Here is a 25204-nt window from a genome sequence, read left to right on the forward strand (position 1 = left end):
GAGTCCACGTCCCTTGCCAGTGCTCGCGTGTGTCTGATCTCCGAAGGTACTACAGACGCGTCGTGTGAGCCAGCTCCGGGCCAACGGCAGCCAGAGGTCACCACGCATCACTCCAATCGCAGCACGCATCACGGCGCTCCGAACATCGCCACTCTTTGTGTTTTAGTCGAGCGGACAAGGTCGAAATCAAATGTCAGCGTGGTGTGGTGTGCCCCGTTGGAACTAGCACAGTGTGGCTGGCGGTTGATTATCTGCGGAGGGTCCCGGGTCGGAAGCATCGAGTCCCACCCCCTGCCAGTCAGCATCTGGCATCTGACACGTGCACCGGTCTGTCGGGCTAAGCAGCGCAGACACAAGGACGGGAGTAGAAAGTGCTTTCGACACAACGCTGCCGATTAGCAGGCTCTAGATGTCTCACTCGGCTCTGGGTCCGAGAATCGAGACGGCAAGCGGGCTCGTCCGGTGGACCGGAATGGGGCGGAAGGTGAGCGCGTCGCGCGTGGGCTGACCGGTCTGCGCACCAGTGTCGCCACACCTGTGTCGGGAGCGACGGAGCCGAGCGGCGCCGGTCCCCCGCCCGGTCCTCGGAGCTGGCCCCGGTCAGCCTGACAGACCGCTGCAGCTGGGGATCTCGCCTGGTCGCCGGCGCGGCGTCCGCCGGCCGCCTGCGGTCCTGCGATCCGCGTCATCCCCCGCGCCCGGTCGCAGCCACCTCCCGGTCAGTCAGCGGAGCAGGCCCGTGACGGGCCACCGCTAGCTCTGCGCGCTCAGGCGCCGCCGCGCTGGGAAGTGGTGCCGTCCGATGGCTGGCGTCGGTCCTGCTCGGCCAGTCGCCGCCGCGTGGCGAAGTGCGCCGGCGCCGGCCCCCCTCCCGGCGCATACATTAGCTGGCCGCCCATCCGGCCGTGACGCGCTCCTCGGACGCGCAGTAACGGTGCCACCGGCGGGGAGGCGCGCCTCGCCCGGAATCGCGCGCGCGCATTTGATTATTACATCCGGCGCGAACCGCAAACGACGCCGACTGACTGGCGTGTTTGTGACGCCGCAGGAGCGGGCCGACCGGTCAGGGTGGTGATGGTCCGGCACCCAGGAGGGCCTGGTCGAACGGTCCGTTGGGGAGGACCCAGAGACCGCGGAACCGACGGTCCGGTGGGAGGGGAGTCGGAGACGGCTGACGAGGTCGGAGGACGGTCCACTGGCAAGGATCTGGCGACGACTCGCCGACCGCCGGCGCTGGGTAGCGCCTGTCCCCGACACCAGTCCCCTCTACAGGAGCTCCAGGGTACCGATGACATGCCCTGACCTGGCACTGACCAGGGACGGGCTACGCTTCGCCCCGGCCGTGACAGCGGGGCGAGGCAGTCCGGAGCAGGCGTCCTCCAGCAGTCTGGCCGGTACTGGAGGACGCGCCGGCTCCGGCGGTGTGAACGACCAGCGCCGACGCCAGCTGGCAGCCACCTGGCGCCGGCGACTCTCGGTTTCGGCGCCGCCGCGTCCGAGGCCTTCCGCCTCTGAGGCCGGCGGCTGCTCCCGCCCGACGCCGCAGCACGGCCGCTGTCGGCGTGTGTGCCGGCTGGTGGCGATCCTGCCCGTATGTGCGGACCGGTGAGGATGGTGGACGCACCCACCATACGGGCTAATGAGGATAGTCCGTGTACATACGGACTAGTGAGGATGGTACATGTCCAGGTTGCTGGAATCGTGCGTGTTCGCGTCGGCAGCGGTGCGCGTCGGCGGAGACGAGAATGGCATTGATACCGGCTGCACCGAGAATGGCGCCAGCGGCGTCTGGGCGTGACGCGCCACCTCGTCCTGCTCCAGATACGCAATGTTGCGTCACGCGCCCTGCGACCCAGCAGCGAATTCCTGTTTTCTGGAAGAGTCCACACGCGATTGATACGTGCCGCGTCTTTGGGCGTGGAATGGAGACGAAGTGCCGCCGCCGCCGCCGCCCGCTCGCTGGCGCTGCCATGAGTATGCATGAGGTGCATGGACGGGCTCCTCGTGGCGAAACAGAGGCCGCGGCTCGCGAACAGGCCGCGTCTAACCCAGTTTGGCTGAAATGGGTGTCCGAAAACGGCGCTTTTTCCTCACACGCCACAGTCGGGCTCGCTGCCGGCTCCGAACGCCGCCGGCTCGGCACCGAGCGGCGGCGGGCCGCGAGAGGCCGTCGGGGGCGGCCCGCACCCCGCAGACTGGAGCGTCCTGTGGCGGCGGCCGCGAGTGACGCCCCCCCCCCTCCCCCCGCGGAGGGCCGGGTGTCACAATCTCGTCACACGTCTCTGCTGAGAGCTGGCAGTGACCGTCATCGGTCCCAACAAACCGACGTGACTCAGTGACGCCCTCCGACGAACGGACAGACCGCTGCGCCTGGCGTTCTGGCGCCAAGGGTCACTCTCACGCCACGGTGACCGCAGCTGAACGGCCGGTCAAGGCGGCGACCGCGGCTGGGCGGCCGGTCAAGGCGGTGACGGCCGCCGCTGGCGGACCACCGGGCGGGGGAGGGGGAACCCGAGGCCCGCAGACAGGCCTCCGTCTCGGCAGGTGGCCGCGAATCGGTCCGAGCCGGCCGGGAGTCCGTGTCAGGTCGGGAGTCGGAGTCCGTGTCAGGTCGGAAGTCCGGGCCGGGCCGGGAGTCCGGGACGGACTTCCGACCTGAGTCAAAGCCGGGAGTCCAAGCTGAGCCGGGAGTCCGGGCCGAGTCGTGAGTCCGAGCCCGACCCCGAGTCCGAGCCAGTGTCGGGAGTCCAGGCCGGGAGTCCGGTCCGTATTGTCCCACCTGCCTGCTGACCGTGCCGACGGTCGGCAGGTACGCGCCCGCTTCAGTCGTGCGGCCTCGCCTCCCGGGAACGGCGCTGGGACTTACCGACCGACCCGGCAGGCCAGACAAGGTCGATTGCACGGCGTTGACGCATGCCTTCGTGACACAGATAACCATTAACGGAAGGTCACGGGGACAACTCAATTTGGGGTCAAGGTAAACGTGTCGGATAGTGCGAAATATATTGCTCGGAGACGGTCGTAATTCGAGTGTTTAAGGCTCAGTAACCTGCTTAGCCGTAGATCGATTTCTGAGGCGATGTTTGCATTCAGCACTGCTCGGTATCAGCCCTCGTCGGCGGCTCGCGAGAGCGCCCTCGCTGCAGGTCGTCGCTCCCTGACGACCTTGCGCCGGCGGTCGCCGATCCCCGCCCCCACCCGGTCCCTCCGAGGCACGCGAGCGGTCCGTGCCGCCGGCCGGCTGCTCCTCGAGGAGGGGGCTTGATTCACGCGTCGGTCGGCCGGAAGCGGGACTGCAGCACGTCACCGGCGCCACCCTGACCGGGGCGTCCCGGCGGCGGCGGCGGGACCGGCTACCGCCGCCGCCGCCGCCGCCGGCACGGCGCCGCTCAGGTTTTTGGGCCGTCTCCGGGTGCGGCGGCGGCGGCGGTTTTTGCGCCCGGCTGTGGAGGCGGGACTCGTCGACCCTGCTGCTGTTTGGCCGCCGGCGGTAAGCGCCGCTAGTCTTTCAGGGTGAGCGCACATTCGTGTGAAAAGCGCACAGACATGCGCTGTTCCTTGTCCATGAAGTTCAGCTCACGTGGTAGCGGGCGGATTGGCATGCGCTGCCTGGTGAAGACGGCCGTGGCTGCTGCCCTTGTGGAACAGTCCCGCCCCGTCAAATCACTCCGGATTTGACGTGTGGGAGTCGTGAGCAGTGTGAGACTGAGATGTGCCGTAATGATGCTGCAACGTGGCTGGCGCCGCCGCTGCACGTCACGTGGGTATCGCCAGTTTGAGGCAGCACCGAGTGGCGATGTCCCGTTTTCTCGCGGTTGACAGGCTGCGTGCTTGACCACTTCGGGAAAGCGTGCGATTCTTATGCAATGTCGACGCGGGCGGCGCGCGCTGGCCGGCAGAGACACGTCCCGTTCCGTTTGCCGTCCGAAGTTCTGAGCCGATGTGACGTGCCTGTGCGTCGATCGGCTCGACTGCGCCCATTGTGTTTCCATCACGCGCGCCGACCGGCGCCCGGCCGGACCAGCCCGGCCCGGTGGGCGACGCAGGGTGTGTTGAAACACCGGCGCGGCGGGATGACCGGTTCGGTCGAGTCCTGTGTGTGTCTGCCGGAGGGCGGCAGATATACGCCGCTTCCATGATTTTCTCAGTGGTGACGTCACCGCTGGGAGAAATTTAGGGGACTAATGGAGGCACTGGTCAGACCCCCGAGCCCCGGTCGTGTTCTTGACCAGTGGAGACCACGACTATCCGCGCGATAGGGCTGAGCTGGGGCGCCGCGTGCTCTCCGAGAACCAAGCGCGGCCCCGTCGCCGCCGTCTCTCGAGCTCTCGCCTCGCCGCCGTCTCAGGGAAAGGACGGGACGCTGTCCTCATGTCTGCCTGCGGTCTGTAGCCCCGCTCCTGGCCGGACTGGGCACGGGAGCGGGGTTGGCGACGGGTGTGTGCCGCGCCTTGTGGCCGACTCTCAGCGGCGTCAGTCAGCCAGCAGCGGCACCGCGCAGGACCGGCGGCGCTGAGGCACCCACGCCTCAGCCGGACGCCAGGCGGGACAGAGAACACCCCGCTCGACTCCGTGCGTTACGGTGGCAAGGGAGTGGAACAAAGGTGGCGGAGGGTCGTCCAGCAAACCACCCGGACTGTCACAAATATTGCCACCCTCTCAAGTTCCGTGCTTTTTGTGTGACGGGCGATCTGACAGGACAGGCCCGCTGAGTCAGAGCGCTCAACCCCCAACACCGCAGAGCAGTGTTTCCCACTGGTGATAATTACACGGTGGCTACTGAATTATCGGGTGGGAGCAACTTGCAGAAAGTTTTCCACTCCGACAAAAGTAGCATGGAGCACGATACTGATTGGCATTTCCTCGAAATGCCATGACTGCGGAAGCACTGGGGGTTTGTATGAAGCGAACTGGAGGGTGTCAGGTAGTCCTGGTGCCCTGGGCGTGGTAAAGGGAGCGGGGCGGATCCAGTGCCGAACACCAGTCGCGCGGCGCTGTCGTTTGGTCAGGAGCGTGACCAGAGACAAACGGACCTACCGTCCCAGCCAAACTGCTCGGTGTCGCCTCGAAACAGAAGGGCGGCCATGAATAATGTATCTATGCGGCACGCTCAGGCTGTCCATTGCCAAACTGGGAGGCTGGCGGAGCTGGCCTGGGGGTGGTGTGGGATCGCGCCACTGCATGTAGGCTGTCTAGGCCTTCACATTTCTTTCCCCACTCTCTGTTTCTCTCTCTCCCACCCTTCCTCTCTCTTACTGTTCCCCTCTCTCCCTCTCCCTCGCTGCACCCATTGCGCCCAGTATTGATTGGCTAGTGCCCGAGTATTTAAGTTACTGCTAACATACTACAATGACTGTCAAAGTATTTGGCTGTAGGTGCAGCATTCAGAGCTACAGGAGGCGGGTCAGACAGACGGAGCGGAGCCGACAGGCTGCACCCGGCTGCCGGCTGGAGACGCTTTATGGGAGCTTGGCACGTGTCGTCGGGTCCCTTCAGAGGGCGCCAGCGAATGCAGCGGCACATGTGCCCAGGCGCCACGGCAGGACCGGGATTCGAACCCGGGTCCCCGCGTGAGATCCGAAATCCCGAGCCGCTTGACCATTACGCTCCCAGAATGGCATTATGGACCATTGCACGCTCGCACATCGTGCCCAGGCTATGACGTAACACACAATTTAAATGCATGACAATGTGTATATGCACCATTATAGGCATATGTGACGTACCTGTGTACGGGTTGTTTCAGCAGTCTTGCCGTACCGGCCGACTCGGTTTCGGTGTGCGCGGGTCAAAGGCCGAGTCACGTATGGCTCATGACCTGCGCCGTCGCCGGGGTCACGGTTCGCTCCGCTGTCCGCTGCGCTGACGCGGCTCACGCAGACTGCCGCCGCCGCCGCCGCCGGCCCGCCACCGCCGCCGCCCGCCGCCTGACGTCACCGGTGACGTCACCTATGACGCCACCGGCCGCGGTGCCGGAGCCCGGACATGCCCGCCCCGGGTCGCCCCCCGGTGGGAGGTAGGCGCACCTCGTGCGCGCCGCGAGATGTCGGCTCTCGTCACGCATAGGGCCGGTGCGAGGTCGTTAGAAAGATTCGTTCTGTACCCCAGGTAGCCATGATTATGAAGCTCAGCTCTCCTAACCTCGCCGCTGCGTTTTTTTTTTTTTTTTTGCTGATGCTTGTTGAACATTCAGTGTGCACAGAATAGCTGAGTCTCCAGGGACAGCTCACGCACACCCATTACTGCACGGCCGTTCCAGTGACTTGTTGAGAACGCCGGACGTAGTGTACAGCGAGAGCTCGTTTCCCAGGCAGGATTTCGTACGGTCTTGGCAAAGAGCGGACAACTTCAACGTCCTTGCACCGTTTGGTGTCAGACCTTGGGCAGAATTTTCTCATTATGCGGATCACTTGGCTGGTGGGATCATTACCCACGCGACCATTTGGTTGGGTGGCGGCTCAGTGTCCATGCGAGGCATCAGACCTTGCTTTTCGAGGACGCTGATCCTGGCCCCACTCTATCAACAGGCCATTCCATTAAACTTTAAGAAAAGAATGTGTATCGCCCAGCGCCATCACCACATACATTAACTATTTGGCAATTCCCACCTTTATCTCATGGAGTCCGGTGAAATGGGCAGCGCCCGGAACAGCAGGGACTGCCCTGCTCGGTGCTGGGTTTTCACCGCCGCGGATTTCTCGGTGCGTGCGGGGTTTATATCGGTGGGCGGTTTAGCGGATTTTTATATACACCGCCGCACCGCACTGGCCACGGTTGGCGCGCCGTGGCTCGGTGCTGCCTGTGGGGACCGCTGGCCGTCCCAGCTCGGCGCGCTGGTGGAGCTCGCACCGACTGGCCACGGTTGGTGTGACGCGGCTCGGTGCAGCCTGTGGGGACCGCTGGCCGTCCCAGGCCGGCGCGCTGGTGGAGCTCGCACCGACTGGCCACGGCTGGCGCGCCGCGGCCCGGTGCTGCCTGTGGGGACCGCTGGCCGTCCCAGGCTGGCGCGCTGGTGGAGCTTGCGCCAACTGGCCGCTGCCCCGACGGTGAGCCGAGCGTGTGGCAGTCTGCGGGGCTTTTGTGACAAGGCATGCCTTGTCCGGCCACCCATCCAAACCCGGCCTGACTCGGCGGCCGGCACGGGCCCGGCCACCCACCCAGACCCAGCCTGACTCGGCGGCTGGCACTGGCTCTGCCACCCATCCAGACCGGTCTCGACTCAGCCGCTCATCCAAACCAGGTCTGACTCGGCGGCTGGCATGGGCCCTGCCGCCCATCCCAACCAGGCCTGACTCGGCGGCTTGGATCAGGGACAGACGCGGATGAGCAACGCCGGGTCGGGCGGGGCGGGCAGGACGAACAGGGCGGACGAACGGACGGACGACCGGAGTGACTGCTGCCGGAGCGATCGGAGAACACGGCCCGCGGCAAGACCGAACGGCGCCGAGCATGCCACACAGACTTTTTGGGCAAGCCGAGCAGTCGAGGCAGGAGGGGAGGATCGGACGGGCGGAGCACGTCCGTCAGACCCGTTGGGCGGTCGGCTCCAGCGCCGCCGCCACGCTCGACTGCCTCGGAATGCGCCGCGTCTGTGGCGGGCCGGAGCGGGCGCCGGCCGGTGCCGTCCGGTTGCCGTCCGGTGCCGTCCGGTCGGGGTCGCCCTCAGAGAGCGGGGAGCACGCCGGCGGCGACTGCGACGCCGCCCGCGCCGAGCCGAGACCCGAGCGGCGCAGGGTGGGCTAGCACCAGACGGCACGGCGTTGAGGTCGCCCGTGTGGACGTGGCGTTTGCGCGCAGCGATTTGATCGTATCCAGCTGCAGTGTTTGCAGCTGGATTGCTGGGGATCCAGTGGCCGTTTTGGCAGCTGGATTTGCCAGCTCCACTTCTCCGCAATTCAGTCGCTGGATCGTGTAGTCTGCCACCCGCCAACTAAATGTGGCGGATTGCGTAAGGACTTGCTGTGTCAAAAGTCGCCACAAAATGGGCTTGCGCCATCTTTGACGCCTTATCGACAGTCACGCTTCTTCATTGCTCATTAAGCTAATCGCCTCATCCATAACCTAATGGACTCGCAGCATGATGTGCTCTGGCTTGAACTCATGCGGCCTGAGCATGAAGGAAATAAGGCCGGTATACGTTGGCACAACACCTTGCTCTCGATCTCTGTAAAGTTCGTCGGAGAATGCTGCGGACGGGTTTCTTCCACGCAAGCATGTTCTCGTAGCTGTGTCCGGATGAAGTGTTTGTTTTTACAAAGACAATGATTCGGAGAGCACCGGTCGTCTTCCATCACACTCTCCGCCAAAGTCAGGGGCGCGCGTTCGCGCGTACTGTGGCTCCCGGAATCAGCCGACCCGGGGCGAATGATGACCGCCCCCCGACCAGCCGGCCGGCTCGGTCTCAGAAGCCAACCTTGTGGCCGCGCAGCCGGGCCGTGTGGAGAGGGACTCCTGTCCGGGGTGGGCGGCCGTGTGGAGAGGGACCCCGTCCGGGGTGGGCGGCCGTGTGGAGAGGGACCCCGTCCGGGGTGGGCGGCCGTGTGGAGAGGGACCCCGCCCGGGGTGGGTGGCCGTGTGGAGAGGGCTCCCGTCCGGGGTGGGTGGCCGTGTGGAGAGGGACTCCTGTCCAGGGTGGGCGGCCGTGTGGAGAGGGACTCCTGTCCGGGGTGGGCGGCCGTGTGGAGAGGGACTCCTGTCCGGGGTGGGCGGCCGTGTGGAGAGGGACTCCTGTCCGGGGTGGGCGGCCGTGTAGAGAGGGACCCCGTCCGGGGTGGGTGGCCGTGTGGAGAGGGACTCCTGTCCGGGGTGGGCGGCCGTGTGGAGAGTGACCCGTCCGGGTGGGCGGCGGTGTTGAGGGGCACACCGGCCTGCCCGCCGGCCGGCCGGTGCCGGCCGTGGAGCGTCGCCGGGCCGGGGCGGCGGCCGTTCTCACGGCTCTAGCGGTGATTTTCCGCGTGGCGGCTCTGACGGTGCCTCGGTGAGGTGCTGGTTAGCGGCGCTCTCACGTGGCCTGCCCGGCCCCGACTGCGGTGACCGCCTCAGCACTGAAAGGCCACTTAGCTGGCGGGCTGTTGCCTTTAAATAGGTGTGAGAAGAGGACTGAAAAAGAGGACAAAAAGAGGGTTCACTAAACTCAGGTGCCTCCGAATGCGTAGCAGATAAAAGCTGCAGTCAAAGTTGTTTTGACGTCGTGCGTTCATGAATTGAAAACGGATGGGAGTGAAGCCACAGGGCGTTCCTGAATGCGTGATGCTTTTCTTGCGTTACTGAGTGCATCACTGAAGACGCATGGGTCAGTGTCGTGACGTGAGCCGTGCTGATGTTTCAGAGTGGAAGGCGGCAGCCCGAGTCACAACACGTCGCTGCTCCATCAGAAGCTGCAGGTGGGTGTGCGTTGCCGCCGCCCCACTGGGCGGGCGCCAGGCCGCGGTCCCGGCCACTGACGCTCGGCGCACGGTCCCGCCCACGCGGCGGGACCCGAGCAGCAGCCGTGTGGGACGGCGAGCCGACCCTTCCGCGTACGGGGCCGCTGAGTGCTGGGGTCTTTGTGTTTGGGCCGCCCACGGTTGTCGCTTGTGGTATGAAGGAAGGTATGAGGCGACTGCGGATGAAACTCGGTTCGATTCCGAGACCCGCCCATCCGATCTAATCGTCCCACGTGGAGACGGACGCTCCCTCTGCTACACCACCAGCTTATACACGAAAGCACGTACACTTACGCTTACCTACCTGCATTAACGGTCTCGCCGACCCGCCCATCCGATCTAATCGTCCCACGTGGAGACGGACGCTCCCTCTGCTACACCACCAGCTTATACACGAAAGCACGTACACTTACGCTTACCTATCTGCATTAACCGTCTCATATATATATATATATATATATATATATATATATATATATATATATATATATGTACATCCGTGCTTACATGGGTTCATTGTGCACCATAGCTGCGGAAGCGCAGATGTTAGATGTTTGAAGTCGCTGCAGAGTGTATGGCGAACTGCAGAAAGTTCTCCCTAGCAGTCGTATTGTTCGTATGCTGTTCGCGTCTGGGCCGTTAATTGTCAACCTCTCTGTCGCCACTTCGTAACGGAACCGACTGTCCTGAGCGTCTTTAAACCTCGATCGTATGGGCGTGATTACTAGGCAAAGAATGTCTCGTGATCTAAATACAGACTCAATTGCGTCACGCTTGTAGGCTCACTTTTAATTCATGCTTTGCTCTTTGTGCTGCTTAAACCCCTGAATGTTATTTCAAACCCCTGTATGTTATGTTACTTAAACCCCTGTATGTCGCTGCCCATACATGTGTTGGTTTGGGTTCGCCACTCCCGGGGGGGGGGGGGGTTCTGTGTCTCCTGCCGCTCTCCTCGGGACCACAGTCTGAGAGGACCTGTCCGATCTGTAGCGTAGCGCCAGGCCCTTCGTCGAATCTCGGGCCAGGGGACGCGGTTCGTGTGCGGTCAGTTGCCAAATTCGGTGTCATGACATTTAAATCAAACATGAATAACGCGAATGTAGGTGTTTTGGACTGCCATGAGGAGGCCCGTGGCTTGGTTGGCCCCTGCATTTGCCTTCTAGCATGCTGTCTGGAGATCTTTATGTCACCTATATCCATCTGCCGCACCTCATTCTGTTATCAGGTCCTCCGCGGTTGCATTTTAGGTTGTTCTTCCACCTCTGCTGTACAGTTTGGCAGGGCTGAGTTACAAGCCGGGTATTTCTATCTCAATGTCCTCGAATAAAAGTTCTAGCAATGTCCTCGAATGAAAGTTCATTCATAAACCTCTTGCTGAAAGACAAACACGTACATAGGTATTGTAAAGGCATTTCAATTGAATTAAATACTTAGCGTGCCTCGCGTTTCGCAAGCGCTGCACCATTCCAGAGTGATGAAGCATTTAAATTGAATTTGCAAAAAAATTGGCGAATTTCATGAAATATGAGCGCAGTTCACTTTGTTTTCGCTACTCAAATTTCCTCAATGAAAACGCTTTGACGTCCGACCGTATTGGCCTCCCGTCTTTAGTGTCTACTTTGATTCGGCCAGTTAACACGTGTGGTATTTACATCACCAACAGTCTTCTCGGCCATAGCAATTATGAATTAGTTCCGTGCAACATCACCTACACCTGCGAATATAAATTTGATAATATTCCGTATTACCTATGCAGTTGTCAGCATATCGGGATGATTATGTCAGCACAATAGTGATGTTCTGCGGGGGGCAATATTTCTTAAAAGCGCCTGAGCTATTACGTTGCGTTTCCTTTCATCTTACACGTTCAGGTTATTGTATGGCAATATTGTCGTCCGGCTTCAAAGTTGTTATGACCTTGCTGCATTCAATTCGTCAGATTTGCGAACGTTCTCGGCCCACTGTGTCATAAATGAATGTAAACATGCTTGTGGCTTTTGGGTGTCTTGCGGGTAATGCGGCTGAATGTCATGAACTACGTTTATGTTTCCTGAATTAGGTGTAGGCTTGTTTCCTCTTTGAACAATTAACGAGACAGGTTTTACTGATGCTCCCATGATTTAGCTTCATTATAAGTGATGACGTTTTTAAGTACATCGTCTCTTCTTGTTTTGCATGCTTCTCGCTCAATGCATTTTCGTAATGTTCGTTAAAATTTGTTTTTATTTGATGCTGCATCGCTGCAAAATGGATATACAACACCCATAGGTCTCTTGCACGCCACTGAAAATGCAACCATAGAAATCCTGCGCTGGTAAACCCTGTAGGAGTGGGGTTATCAGCAGTGTCGTGGATAAGCCACGCGTTTGGAAAACCAGATAAAACCAGTGCGGGAGAGCAGTGCGAGGTCCGATCCCTCGCGGTGCCCGCCCTTCCTGGCAGGGGTGAGACGCAGGTGACGCCATATAGCCTCAGCAGCTAACCAGTGCGAGGTCCGATCCCTCGCGGTGCCCGCCCTTCCTGGCAGGGTGAGACGCAGGTGACGCCATATAGCCTCAGCAGCTACCAGTGCGAGGTCCGATCCCTCGCGGTGCCCGCCCTTCCTGGCAGGGTGAGACGCAGGTGACGCCATATAGCTTCAGCAGCTACCAGTGCGAGGTCCGATCCCTCGCGGTGCCCGCCCTTCCTGGCAGGGTGAGACGCAGGGTGACGCCATATAGCCTCAGCAGCTACCAGTGCGAGGTCCGATCCCCTCGCGGTGCCCGCCCTTCCTGGCAGGGTGAGACGCAGGTGACGCCATATAGCCTCAGCAGCTACCAGTGCGAGGTCCGATCCCTCGCGGTGCCCGCCCTTCCTGGCAGGGTGAGACGCAGGTGACGCCATATAGCCTCAGCAGCTACCAGTGCGAGGTCCGATCCCTCGCGGTGTCCGCCCTTCCTGGCAGGGTGAGACGCAGGTGACGCCATATAGCCTCAGCAGCTACCAGTGCGAGGTCCGATCCCTCGCGGTGCCCGCCCTTCCTGGCAGGGTGAGACGGAGGTGACGCCATATAGCCTCAGCAGCTACCAGTGCGAGGTCCGATCCCTCGCGGTGCCCGCCCTTCCTGGCAGGGTGAGACGCAGGTGACGCCATATAGCTTCAGCAGCTGTGTGGTTCGCAAACCCTCAGTGGCGACGCACCACGTAGGCATATATGATATTTGGTCTTGGTGATGAGCATGTAAAGTATGTGCGTGGAAATTTCGGAAGAATCAGTTGGCTCCGGCAAGAGGAGGGAAGCACTTTTGAAGTTAATTGTCTCCATGTATCTCCGTGGGGCTAGTGCCAAGCCTTCATGAAAGTGGGACATGACCTTGTCCCCTCCCCCCCCCCCCCACTCCCGCAACACCCAATGTTCCTCGGCCTGCATTGTCAGACAGTGCGGTGAGGCTGGACCGGACCACTGAACTGGAAAATTGTATCTGGCTGAAACAGGGCTCCCTCGGCCTGCTCTCAACAGATAAGCACAGCTTCAGTTGTGCTACACTGGTACGGCGTGGTGTCCCGCGTATGCAGGTGAAACATATCGTGTGATGAAGTATTGCTTGAACAAATAGGCCAGTTAACTACACTTACCAGTACGCAACAGCTAGCTGTGACATTAATTATGTATTTTATAATAGGCTGTTGTTATCTGCAAGCAGTTCCGGCTTTTAAGTACAGGTCCCTGCCACTAAATGCATGTGTTTCGAATGTTAGCGTGTTTAGCTGCGTGGTGACTGGAGCAGAATTCAGGATGCCCGTTCGTATATTCTCGCAGAGTTCTTTTCTGCACCTTTAAGCGAAGGAAGTTAGAATTATGTAATTTAAAGCGGACTTTTGATGTAGTCAACCCGAAGGTCAGGTCACGGAAACTGGAGACGCTGTTAGTGTCTGCTGAGATTCTTATCCAGACGCCGAAGTGTTAGAGAAGAAATCGCGTTTCCAAGTTGACTAGCCGCGCGACCAAGTTGGTAACGGTAAGGCAGAAAGCTTGAAGCAGTGAAACGGTTGAGCGTGGGTGGCGTGAATAAAGATAGTCCCCTAGTTCTGCTTCGTATAAGCCAAATCTCCCTTTCCTGTTTACCAGGAGTTCAACCTTGACCTCTTAAGCTTTTTTGCCGTGTTTTCTTTCTGTCGGGGTCGACATTTTTTCGGCATGCATTCTCCGAATACCTTGCTAAGCTGTGCGCTGCCCCCAGCAAGTAAGAGTTACGGGCAATAGTTAATTGGGCTAATTCATTGCTATCCTCAGAGACCACTGTGCTATTCTCGCTCCTATTTTACAGATGTGAACTCAGTATTCGATCAGCGCTGCTCTCTGTAACGATTTGTCGTCCCTTCATTGCCCGCTGGTGTGTAGTTTTTTAAAAATAGGTTGGAGGGGGGTGGGGGTGATAAGGGGGGGATAATGACGGGCCTACAAAGAAGATACGCCAAACAAACGGATTTCTTGCCGGATTTTGCCAACTGCCTTCTCAAAATGGGAAGGGGGGCTGGAGCCATGGTAGAGGGCTGAAGCCACCCTGCATACCTTTTGATCCACTGATGTAGGATTTTCGATCGCATCGACGTGGAACAGTAACATAGCACATGGCAGATTGCTTCCTATCTGCCAGCTCGCCACCCCGGTGAACAGTTCCTACTACACTCGCACCCCGTCTTAGCCAGCGGGCCGTAGCTGGCGGCCAGCCGTCCCGTACCAGTGCCCGCCGTCGCCTCAGACGGCCAGCCGGCCTGCGCCGCCGCCTCAGACGGCGCCGGTCTGCGCCAGGCCGCTGCCGCGTCCCCGCGTGTGGCGCCGGCCGGCCGTCTGCCCGCGTCTCCGGCCGCCGCTCAGAGGAAGCCACTGACTCATCCCGTCCCGCTGACTCACACGCGCTCCCCATTCACGACCGGTGGACACCTGCCGCGCCGCAATAGCGCAAGCTAAAGGATCGCCGCTTTGTGGACGTCCACGGGATGCGTGACTCACTGTTCCCGGATTCGTGGGACTGGCGTGGCTCGGTCGCGTGCAAACATTCGTGTGGGCTATATCGGGTGCCTGCGCGTGATTACGTGCGGGCCATGAAGGTATTCCATAAGGCATCCTTCGGCAAGAATAGCCGCCTTTGAAGCGGTGGGTGCCGCGTGACCTTCCGTTCACTCAACAGCGATGCAAAGTAAAGTGATGCTGTCTGTAGCCATTCATTCAGATTGCAGCCATCTCAATTTCACTACCCATGTAATGCTGGGAAATTCAACAGCTCTCATGGTGCGTGTGTCAGTGAAGTGTATATTGATTGCGGGTGTTTTGGATGTCGGAACACGCCCATCACCCCGGAAGCTGTCGGGTCTATCCCGTTGCGATCTATTGTCGACATATGCCGGGCCGTCCGGGACTTCATTTCCCATAAATATCGGCCGGGGCTCGTTATGGCGTGCCAGACATTCCAAATGAGCGCATCGACAAGGGATCGGTCGACTAACCGCTATTTTGGCCGTTATGGATGCTCACAATCTCGAATTAGCGTAGGAATGGGGCGCCGCGTGCTCGATCGCTCCTCGTATCGGAGCTCTAATTGAGCCGTCGTCTTCTCCAAGTGGACTGGGCTCGTTCCTGCAGTGCCGCACCGATGTCTGTGCGTCGGGAAACAGGACGCCACGCTGCGCCCTGGCGCTTGATGCGGGCCCTGTCCCCTCGCAGATGCTGAACTGCTGCATTCAAGAAGCGGGCGCAGGGCATGAAGACCGCCCAGGATGCTCTGGACAGCGGCGACGCCAGAGGTTTACTTTACCGGGGCACGCTGCGGAAGTCCCGGCCACGCGCTGTCCTTCGTAGTTGGTCGTGGTTTGGACCAGTGGAAGCGCCTGCTGAGATTTGGTCGTGCTGGTCGCTCCGTGCCATGCCATGCGCATTCTGTCCGTCCCTTTCGATCGGCCGGGAAGTTCGTGCTCCATTCCAGTTCATTAGCAATTGTCAATTCCGTCTGCTCTGATGTATTCACTTGGCCTGATCCCTAGTTGCCTTGTCCCAGGCCATAGGACTGATCCACTGTCGCTGTGAGGGTGTGTTTTCACTAGCAACATACTGAGTCACAAGCCGTCTGATCTGACGCCCGCACTAGTGAGCGGGACCGTCATCAGACTGGGACCCCGAGCCAGCCAGGCTGACCGCCGGCAGCCCGGCAGCGGCCACTGCTGTGGTCAGACGAGCCGCGTCCGCTGACCGTCCCTCGCCTCTCCGCCAGCGGAGGCGACGGACGAGGAGGAGGAGCTTCTTCGACGCGGCGGAGGATAGCGCCAGTGAGCCGGACTCGAGTCGCAGCGGCGGGGCGCCCTGGAACCAGCCCGAGGGCCGTTTTGAACCGTGCGGCGCGCTCCGCCTGCTCGAGACCGGCGAGCGCATGTACATCCCGGTGACGCAGGTGAGCCCCATAGCGCCACCTGCGGCACACTGCAGTGCGAGATTCTGTGTGTAGGTGGCGCCAGGGAGCTGGCCGGTCGATGGCTGGGCCGCGCGCAGAGCGCGGCAGCAGGCTGGACTGTTGAAGACGACCAGTCACCTGTTGGCCGGCCACCGCGTCGCGGTTGGATGGGTACGTCAGAGCCCCCCCCCCTCGAGCTGGCTGTGACGTCACGCGTGCGGTGCGCTCCCGCGGCAGGACGTGGCGCCGGTGACGGAGGACCGGCAGCAGGAGCAGTCGGAGGTGCTGGTCAGCCTGGGCACCGACGCCGAGGGTGCGCAGCTGCGGGCGCGCATGATGGGCGCGTCGCTCACCTCCGACATGGAGTCTTTCAAGGTGAGTCGCCGGCGCCGACCTCTGACGCGACGGGTCACTGCTGAGCACTCGCAGATCTGCCGGCAGTGTTGCATTACTTGTACGCCATCACATCCTCCACAGCAGTATGTGTTCAGTAAGGGACCGGCTCTCTTGACGGGCAACCGAACAGCTAGAAGCATGCTGTAAATAGATACAGAATAGTCTACGTGTTTGCGTTTCCTGCTACCGAATGTGATGGTGTATCAAGGTTATTAGGATTGCACGCCTCTGTGGCTCGTCCAGTGCCTCAACATCACACCTTCGTTAAGCCTTCAAGACGGTACGCTGACTAACGATGTACATGATGGCCTGATCCCCGCCTGTTATCATCGTGGCGCCCATCGAAAGCCTGTGCTGGTAATCACCCCATCAGTGACGGGCCTGGCCGCGTATCACCTCTGTTATCACAGCGGGCCGGCGAGCACCGCCGCACTGGGTGATGTTCCGGTCGGTGGGCAGCGAGCGCGGTGTCGTCAGAGTCCGTGGTCAGTGTAGCCTGCCGTGAGGAGGCTGGCCGCTCCGGTAAGGTGGTGCGAAGTAGTCTGTAGGCCAGTGTTCTCGGCCTGCCAGCTAGACGAGGCTGAGGAGCATGTACGGTGTCGTGCGGTGCCGAGACGTTTCGTCGGCTGGGCTCGACCCACGGGTCTGCCTCCCGCTGCTGGCGCGTCCGTGGTCTGTCGTCCGCCGGTGGGCTGGCGCGTGACGGCCCGGTCCTGAGCGCCGTGAGCGCCGGTGGCTGAGACCCCACCCGCCGTCCGCAGGCCGCCAACCCGGGCAGCACGCTGGCCGACTTCGTGCGCTGGTACTCGCCCAGCGACTGGGTGCAGGATGAGACGGACCCGTCGGGCCAGACAGGTACGGCGCAGGCAGCTCAGACCGCTGCACCGCCCCGATCGCTGCACAACGGCTTTCGTGGGGTAGTCGCATCGCTTGCATGGAAAGGTTGACACGGGTGGCTTGCCTTGCCCGTAACAAGCTTGATTCCTGGAAAAACGAATGATTGACATTTCTGAGAGCTTGGATCGTCATGATCACCATCACCCACTGAAACCCGGGTGGCAATCAAGTTGGATCTTAGCGCTTTGCACTGGGTCGACTCCACTTTCACTTTTTGCAGCCTGTCACTCATGTTTGTAAAGGAGTATATATTTTCCCAGCATTATCCAGCTTGCCCTAAATGCGGCATTTCTATTTGGCATTGGCCACCTTATACAAGTGCCAGGTGCATGTCCCCGTTGGTGACGTACCCAGTCAGCCATCTCCGAGCCATCAGCTGACGTCTGCAGAGCCCCGTGCTTCATAACCCACTGGAAACCCATTCCTTACTTTGGAGTAGCTCCCTCCTTACAGATGACGTCACGATCCAAGCCCATTCCCTACTCGACCGAGAGGCGAAGTGAATGCTTTTGTTTACAAGTAAGGCGTCGTTACTGGGATATCAACGCATAGCAACGGTCGGTGCGCTATTGACGGCCTTGTATGTCCGGTCAACACGCAGGCTACGATCTCGTTGGAAAGTGTGATCGGTAATGATGTACCTAGCTACAGATTGCTTGCCAATAAATGTTAGTCGTATAACACTCAAGTGCGTCATTCCTGCACACGATATGTCTACAGGACGTTGGATCAGCTGATTTTACCTGCGCCCATATTTGTAGTTACTGGGCGCTCGTGTGTGAGCGGTCAAGTTGACCCTCCAAAGGTGGTTTTTCTACAATCATTTCCAAAGGCGCGGTGAAGCCGCGCTAAATGTTGTATAGCTGCGGCCATTTCAATAGCGGATCCTTTGGTATACTTTACTATGGTATACTATGGTATACTATGGTATACTATATATATGTATACTTTCGAAGGTCGCTAACCTATGATAGGTCTAACTCAGGCCGTAGCTGTCAGCAAAGATAATTTCTAGGGAATCAGATGCGACAACTGTGTTAAACGAGGCTATGCATCTTTTGAAAAAGCTTCTTGGGCAATCAGACAATTAATGTATGGTTACGATAATTCTATCGATCTTGGGTTCGGGTGTAAAGGTCAACCGAGGTCAAATTAGCCGCCTTTTTCTGGAGAGCATGCTTTAGTGGGCTCTCCAGAAAAAGGTGCTGTTGTGCTCATGTGCTGATGTTCATTTGGAGTTGTTTGGTGACAGGGCTGTATTTGATATCGTCCATGGACTCTTAAAGGTCAGAGAATTTCACTGACCAAAATGTCCAGATCAATGTGTAGTTTTAAGAACGTGTCGCCTGCGTAATCCTTGACGCTCCACGAAGTTCCAAAATCAAGCAGTCTTTTGCTTAGAACAGGTATGCAGGCTCAAGGCGGTTGCGTGGGGAAGTATGGAGGCACTTTGGATACCAATCTGGAGTTTTCTCTTGTTTGACCTTATTTGACCCGAAGGTCACGGCATAGAACGTCAAATTTTGGCATAAGTGAGCACATACAGGCCACCCCCTATAGATTTGTTGTCTTCTAAAACTCAGAGCTCAAATGACCCCCACCCGAGCGAACGGTAGTCAACGGTCACCCAGACGCGTGTTTAAGGGCGCTCCCCATTGGCGTTTATCTATGACACCACTCAGTGGCCGGAGCTCGGGCCGAAAGTCAATAAGGAACTGGGCCCAGATGTACGCCTCCATTGGAGATATATCCCATCACCCTGTGCCAGACGTTCATCTGGCGTATGCTCCCAGGTGTAGGTTCCCGTTGGCGTTGTGTTGTATCAGTCCGTACAGGGCCGTCAGCTCCAGTGTGCCTTCCGCCGGCGTTGCGTGTGCTGGCCGCGTGCACGCCTCGTGCGTGTCCGCCGGGCCGCCGTCGCTGAGCGCCCGCCCTCCGCGGCCAGGCGAGCTGAGCGCGCGCATGCGCATCAAGGACAACCTGTGGCAGGAGGCGTGGGCCACCTGCAAGCCGGTGCCGGCGCGGCGCCAGCGGCGGCTGTTCGACGAGACGCGCGAGGCTGAGCGGCTGCTGCACCAGCTGTCGGAGCCGGCGCCCGGCCGCCTGCTGCAGCTGGTCAGTCGGCGCCGGCGGCGGGGCCGACGCGGGCCAACCTGCCGGCTGTCACGCGCTGTTGTGCGCCCCAGCCTGGCAGACGGCCGTGACGCTGTGTGTGACACGTCCGTGGGCCGGGTCAGAGCGGAGCTGTAACAGAGACGGGACACGTGACCTCCACCCCGTCCGCGGCGCCGCGCCGCAGAAGGTGTGGAAGTCACGTCAGTCACCGCACCAGGCAGGGGCCATCCGGACACCTGTGTACGGGCTGGCCCCGCCGTTTGGAGGTCATCCACTGCTTTCACTTGGTGTCAAGGCAGTCATACGACGACACGATATTCAGATGCTTGGTGCTATAAATATTTATATTTCACGAACCAGTGCAAAGGTTGCCATTCCTTCTAGCGTTCCCTTATAGTGTTCTGTTCTAACGTTTACTCCGTGAAACTGATGTAGGCAGTCCTCAATGCTGGGCTCGAATTGACTGGGACGTTTGCTCGATGATCGGGTATATCTTGCTCCGTGTGCCTGCTTACGACCCTCCGTAGTTGGTAATATGCTCTGCTTCACAGCTGGCGCCTGTCATCTACCACGCTGCCATCTATAGGTTGGTGGAAGAATTGGAGCCTGATGACCTTGCCGCGGTGGGGCAGCAGCTGGGAGAGGCGGCCCGCCGTCTGCAGTCGGCCGCCAAGGCTGACTGGGAGGCCAGCGCCTATAGCGTGCGTGACCTGCACTGCACCTGGGCTCGCCCGGGATCCGACCTGTCCCGGCGGGCTAGGGTGAACTCAGGGGTCTATTGTTCTGTTGGGGTGTGGTCTCCAACTTTTCCCTCTCCACTACTCGGAGAAAAGAGTGAGCAGAATCTGGGGTGAAACCTGCTTATATCTCTTCTTTTTTTTGGGGGGGGGTGTTTTGTTGTATTTACAGGCGCCAATTCATTTTACCACTATGTGCACTCCATCCAGACGTTGCGCCGAGGATCCCTCGTCATTAAACGTTCGGTATATGACATTGACGTCTCATGACTCTTAAGGCCATGACTGAGTGTGGATGGGTTGGGAAAGATGGGAGGACGAACTGGGCCATTTGGAGCCAAGTTTTTGGGAGTTATGGAGTGATCTGGCCAGAACCGTGATATCCTAGTGGAGACAACCAATGCAGAATAGGCTCGCTGCACTTTGTATTATATTGAACACTCGTAGCTCTATGATAATGCTTATGTAGTTCTTGGAAGTGAGTTGCATGTGAAGTGCCTGCACCCCAAACGACCACCTGCCAGCGGCGTTGTCATTGGGCCCGTTTCGCACGCTGTCGCCATCCGGAGGGATTGTGGCGCTGCTGTGCTCCCTTGAGGTAACGCCTTGACGTGGTGAGAGCGCCGTGTGGTGGGTGGTTCTCACAGGCGGTGGGTGAGCTGCTGGCCCGGTGTGAGCATCACGTGCTGAGGCGCCGCTCGCTGGTGCTGAAGCTGGAGGGCGTCCAGGACAAGGACAAGTTTGTGCAGCAGCTGATAGGTGGCGCTGAGGTGGCGGTGCCGGGCGGTGCCAACGGAGGTGCTGCCCGCCATCTCGAGAAGATGCTGACTGCCAGACAGGTCGGTGTGTGCCGAGTGGTGCACGTTCAGCCAGGGCCTGCGTGCAGCTGAGCAACCAAGCCGTGGCGTAATTTTTTAATATAGTCTTTAAGTCTTTAAGATTTAATCTTTATAATATTTATTTAAGATCTATGATAAATAAATATAAGATAATATAATTGGTCTTGACTCACTTAACGTAGTTCAGCTTTTGACATGCCAGTCACGCCATTTTTCAGCTCGATCATTCGACGGATTTCCATACTGTGACTGTCTTGTCCCCGTGCTTTCAAATGTTTCCAGGAGATTGCTTGCATTACAAAGTGAGCATCCATTCCCTGTCAGCTGTCCATGCGAATGTGCTGTTGCCGATTTGCGGCCTTATGACCCCATAGCATATCACTCTTGGTTCATATTTTAGCAGTAAGACGTCCCGTGTGGCGTGTGAGTGTGAGGCGACGGCGGACGGCAGAGTTGCTAGGCGGTGTTGTGCGGACGATGCTTCAAAACTAAGCGTATGAAGCCACAATTCTTGCGGCGAGGGATATCAGAAGCTTTGGTTGCGGCGCTGAAACGTCTTTTGTCATCATGATTTCACGGCCGAGGTCCACCGATGCAGCATCTGCTCGAGAAGAGTAATTGACCGCTCTCATCTCAGTTGCGGCTTACGGCGTTAACCTTGGGCGTCGAATAGTTTGAGATCCGTTAGCAACTACCTTCGGCGTCGAACAGTTTGAGATCCGTTAGCGAGCTTTAAGCGGTGCATTGGCCTATTCAAACGATATTGCGTCTTCAACTGCTATGATTAGTGGGAACGGACGCCATTTCTAAAAGCATGCTGAATGCAAGCGGCGGTAGGGCTTATGCACGAGGGCACGGAGCCGTCTTCTGACACTGATCCACGCTACTGAGCATACATTTGTATTCCCCCCCCCCTCCCCGTCATAATCATGCTAGTCTCGTGTCGTTGCAATCCCAGCTCGTCAGAACAGACACCCTGTTTTCGCTCGCGTCCTTTATCTTCTGGCTGTTTGAAAACGGCATGCTTTCCTGCTTATTGAATGGGGAAGGTAAAATCTTATATATCACAATATTGCAGGAAGTCCTGCGTGGCCAAACAAACAGCTTCCATGCCGTTGTCTAGGCATTTGCACAGCACAGCTTTGGTTAATCGCTTTCTTGTTGCTTAAAAGCTACACGAGACTGTGATCGGCGGTTGTAATACTGTTGGCTTCCAGAGGTGATGGTCGGACCGGACCCGGCCGCACAGTGGAATAGTCTCGCATAGTTCATTTAAGACACGCCCGGCCTGCAACGTCGCTTATAACCGTATAACGTTGAAAGAAAACAGCATTTTACCCCCTCGGTGCATGACCATGTGGTACGTGATATGTCCAGGCCAAATTGTCAGTGGCATGGTATGATGTTGGGTCGCGCTTACCAGTAATCAAATTCTGGAATGGTGTGTGCACACCGTATTTAAATTAAATCGCGGTCCAAAAAGATATGTTTGTGGTACTCTGCCGCCAAAGGTTTATGTTTATGTCTGTCCCCATATGTTTATGTCTGGCCATTTTGCGTTTTTATGTCACCTGACTCTTCTGCTCATGCTGAATTCGGATATCTAAGCCATTAGTTGAAATTTTCAAACGCTTTTAGCTAAATGAAGGGGCAAAAAGCTTGTGAAAATTTCAACTGATGGTTTAAATAACCGAATTCAGCGTGAGTAGACGAATCAGATAATATAAAACACGCAAAATGGCCAAAAATCGACACATGGATTTTACCTTTGCACGGCAGAACTAGCTGCTTTCATGTGCTGTGAACCCTTTCTTGTTCAGTTTCTGTACATATGTGATATTGTGACCTTTTTGGCTTATTGGCGTTGACCAGGAGTGAAATTATTTTCTTCAAGAAGAAAGTGGACCAAATCCGTGGAGAAAGGCGTTTCATTGCGCATTTTGGGGGTCAGTTTCGTCATGTTTTACTGCTCAGCCCCACCAACTCATGTTGCGAGAGTACAACCCCGTTTGTGTCGCCGTTGCACAGAGTTTGACCATTCCAGATCTCTCCGTCACAGTTTTGTCAGTGGAGCGTGACGTGTATGAGCGGGCTCTTCCGGTTCGACCGACCGGGGCGGGCGTCGGCCACACTAGGACGGCCGCCGCCGCGCTGCTGACGCCCCAGGCCGCGCACTGACCGCCTCCCCTGACCCGCAGCCGGACCAGGGCCTGCCGCCGCCCGTCACCAAGGAGTACATCCTGCGCGTGACGTGCGCCCGTCCAGGGCCCGGCTCGCGGCCGCTGGCGCAGCGGCTGCGCTGCCTCATCTCCGACCAGCTCTTCCGCGTGACGGCCTCGCTCAGCCAGGACACCATGTTCAGCTAGCCGGAGGCGGCGCCGCAGCCGGCCGGCCCGGCCAGCAGGACGCCGTCCCCCGCGGGACTCCGCCGGGGCCGCGACCGGCTGGGGCCGGGCCGCGCTGTCACACGTCGTCGCGGCGGCTAGCGCCTCTGCTTGCGATGTGCCGGCGGTGCGAGCGACGGGAGAGCCCGCGGGCCGGACGGGCTGTGTGGCCGGAGCTGCGTGGCGACACCGGGTGTGGCTGGGGCTGTGCGCGGCGCTCTGTCAGTCTCAGCCTGCTGTTACGGCCCGCCTGACCTGTGCGGTCAGCGGTCGGCGGCCCGGCTCACCCCGGCTCACCTCGGCTGCCCGTGCGACAGACGGACGGCCAGTGCGGTCGGTGTGGACAGCTGACTGGGCCCAGTTCTCGGTCCGGGAGGTGGTGCGCCTCCCGACTCCATACGAGTGTCCGTCTGCGGAGCGGCGGCTGGTGCTCTGCCGGGACCGGGTCCTGATGACCCCGGTAGCGTGGCGGCGGGCGTCGGTGAGGCCAACCAACGGCGTACGTCTGTGAGGCGACGACAGGGGTGGGGCTACATTGCTAGACATGTGTGCTGTATCGAAGTGTCTTCTACATTTATGTTCGTGAGTTGCAGAGAGTGGTTAGAGATATAAAACTGCAATGGTGGGTAGTGTTTAATTGTATAACTGAACTGTGGTTCATATGTTGTTCGTCGATTTTTTCGGCTTTCGTTTGGTGTGTCAAGATGTACTGGGTCTTTCTTGGAAATATATTTTAGTATTTCTCATTTCCTTTCACGTTCGTCGCGTTCTGTGTAGAATGCAATCAAGCAGTGGCCGATCCGACATGACATTTGAAGAGGAGCTGGGTTTTAAATCCCGCGCCCGCGACACGACATACAAGCGCAGCGAGAGGGACAGGCTGAGCTGTTATCAGTTCTGGGAAGGGGCTGTTGGCCTATCCACTGGACCCGCCTGTGAGTAAAAGTGGATTGTAATCTTTAAAAAATGTTAAGAGGCGCGGCATTTCTGCTGGAAACTTTGACATTTTGCGGTGTGCCGCATTTGAGAACAGACTGTGTGTAGGGTACTTCACACGCGATCGCTTAAACTGGGGCATTCCGCCCCACCATCGTATGTAGGTCAAAAGTCGTCAAAATGTGAATACGGCTTCAATCGACTGGGGCTAATGTTTTTCTTTCAGAGACGGGCCCGCTTGTCCCGTATGTGTGACCTATGACTTCTATGGGTGAGACACCGTAAAAGGGGTGTGCGTCAGCGGGTGTGGGTGCATCCTGTAGGATAGACTTCCATCTTTCATGCTTGTACCAACAACCAAAGGCGGCGGCTCCTGTCGCCGAATCAGAAAGATGGTCACAAGTCGCTATTGGGTGCTGTTGAATTGAAGTTGCGTTAGATTACCGGGGTTTGTATGGGATTTCGCAGAAAAAAGGATGTATCCAGAAGTTTATCAGTGAAAACCCTACTATAGCGTGCCGCCGGCGTACAAAAGTTCTTGAGTGGCATATATGAACATCGCATTTTTTCAGTTTACTTATTTGTGCGAGCTTAACTCTATTTTCTCAGTCAACATTTATTCACATGCATGTCAATGCATGCCGAAATTCGATTTGCAAGGCCTATGCCTTCGGTAATCCCTCCCTCCCTGCCCTTTGAAAGCTCTTAAGATTAAGTCAGGCGAGATCGTGTCAAATTATGAGCATGATGATAAAATTCTAGGATACCTGTTACGGTGAACTTGTTGCCGAATTGTGTTGCCTGATGCTAACAACCGACAGCAACGTACCAACACATGCAGCATCGTCTAAAGCGGGGCATGATTTGACCTGTTTCTACGACTTGGCTGACAGCCTGTTCACCGCGCTGGTTCAGTTGGTTCATTATACGGGAAATGGAGTCCGAATGGGTGCTGTTCATGTTCACAACAGCGGAATGAGGCTTTGGCTGTGGTTAGAAGCATCGCAGACAATCGTACCTCGTCACCCGGCCAACCATGTTCCTTTCTGTC

The 25204-nt window shown here is 58.4% G+C and overlaps 1 protein-coding gene across 1 annotated transcript; it reads left to right on the forward strand.

Annotated features, from left to right (window-relative positions):
* Positions 1–472: 472 nt before the first annotated feature.
* Positions 473–23199, forward strand: LOC119089888 (rab3 GTPase-activating protein catalytic subunit). Its single transcript, XM_037212694.1, has 10 exons — positions 473–484; positions 1049–1062; positions 9329–9383; positions 15673–15849; positions 16087–16224; positions 17007–17100; positions 19088–19257; positions 19809–19958; positions 20642–20833; positions 23032–23199. The coding sequence occupies exons 1-10, from the start codon at positions 473–475 to the stop codon at positions 23197–23199; spliced, it is 1170 nt and encodes a 389-aa protein (XP_037068589.1).
* Positions 23200–25204: the final 2005 nt, after the last annotated feature.

This window comes from Pollicipes pollicipes, unplaced genomic scaffold, assembly GCF_011947565.3.
Source record: "Pollicipes pollicipes isolate AB1234 unplaced genomic scaffold, Ppol_2.1 Scaffold_3087;HRSCAF=3621_pilon_pilon_pilon, whole genome shotgun sequence".
NCBI classification, from domain to species: domain Eukaryota; kingdom Metazoa; phylum Arthropoda; class Thecostraca; order Pollicipedomorpha; family Pollicipedidae; genus Pollicipes; species Pollicipes pollicipes.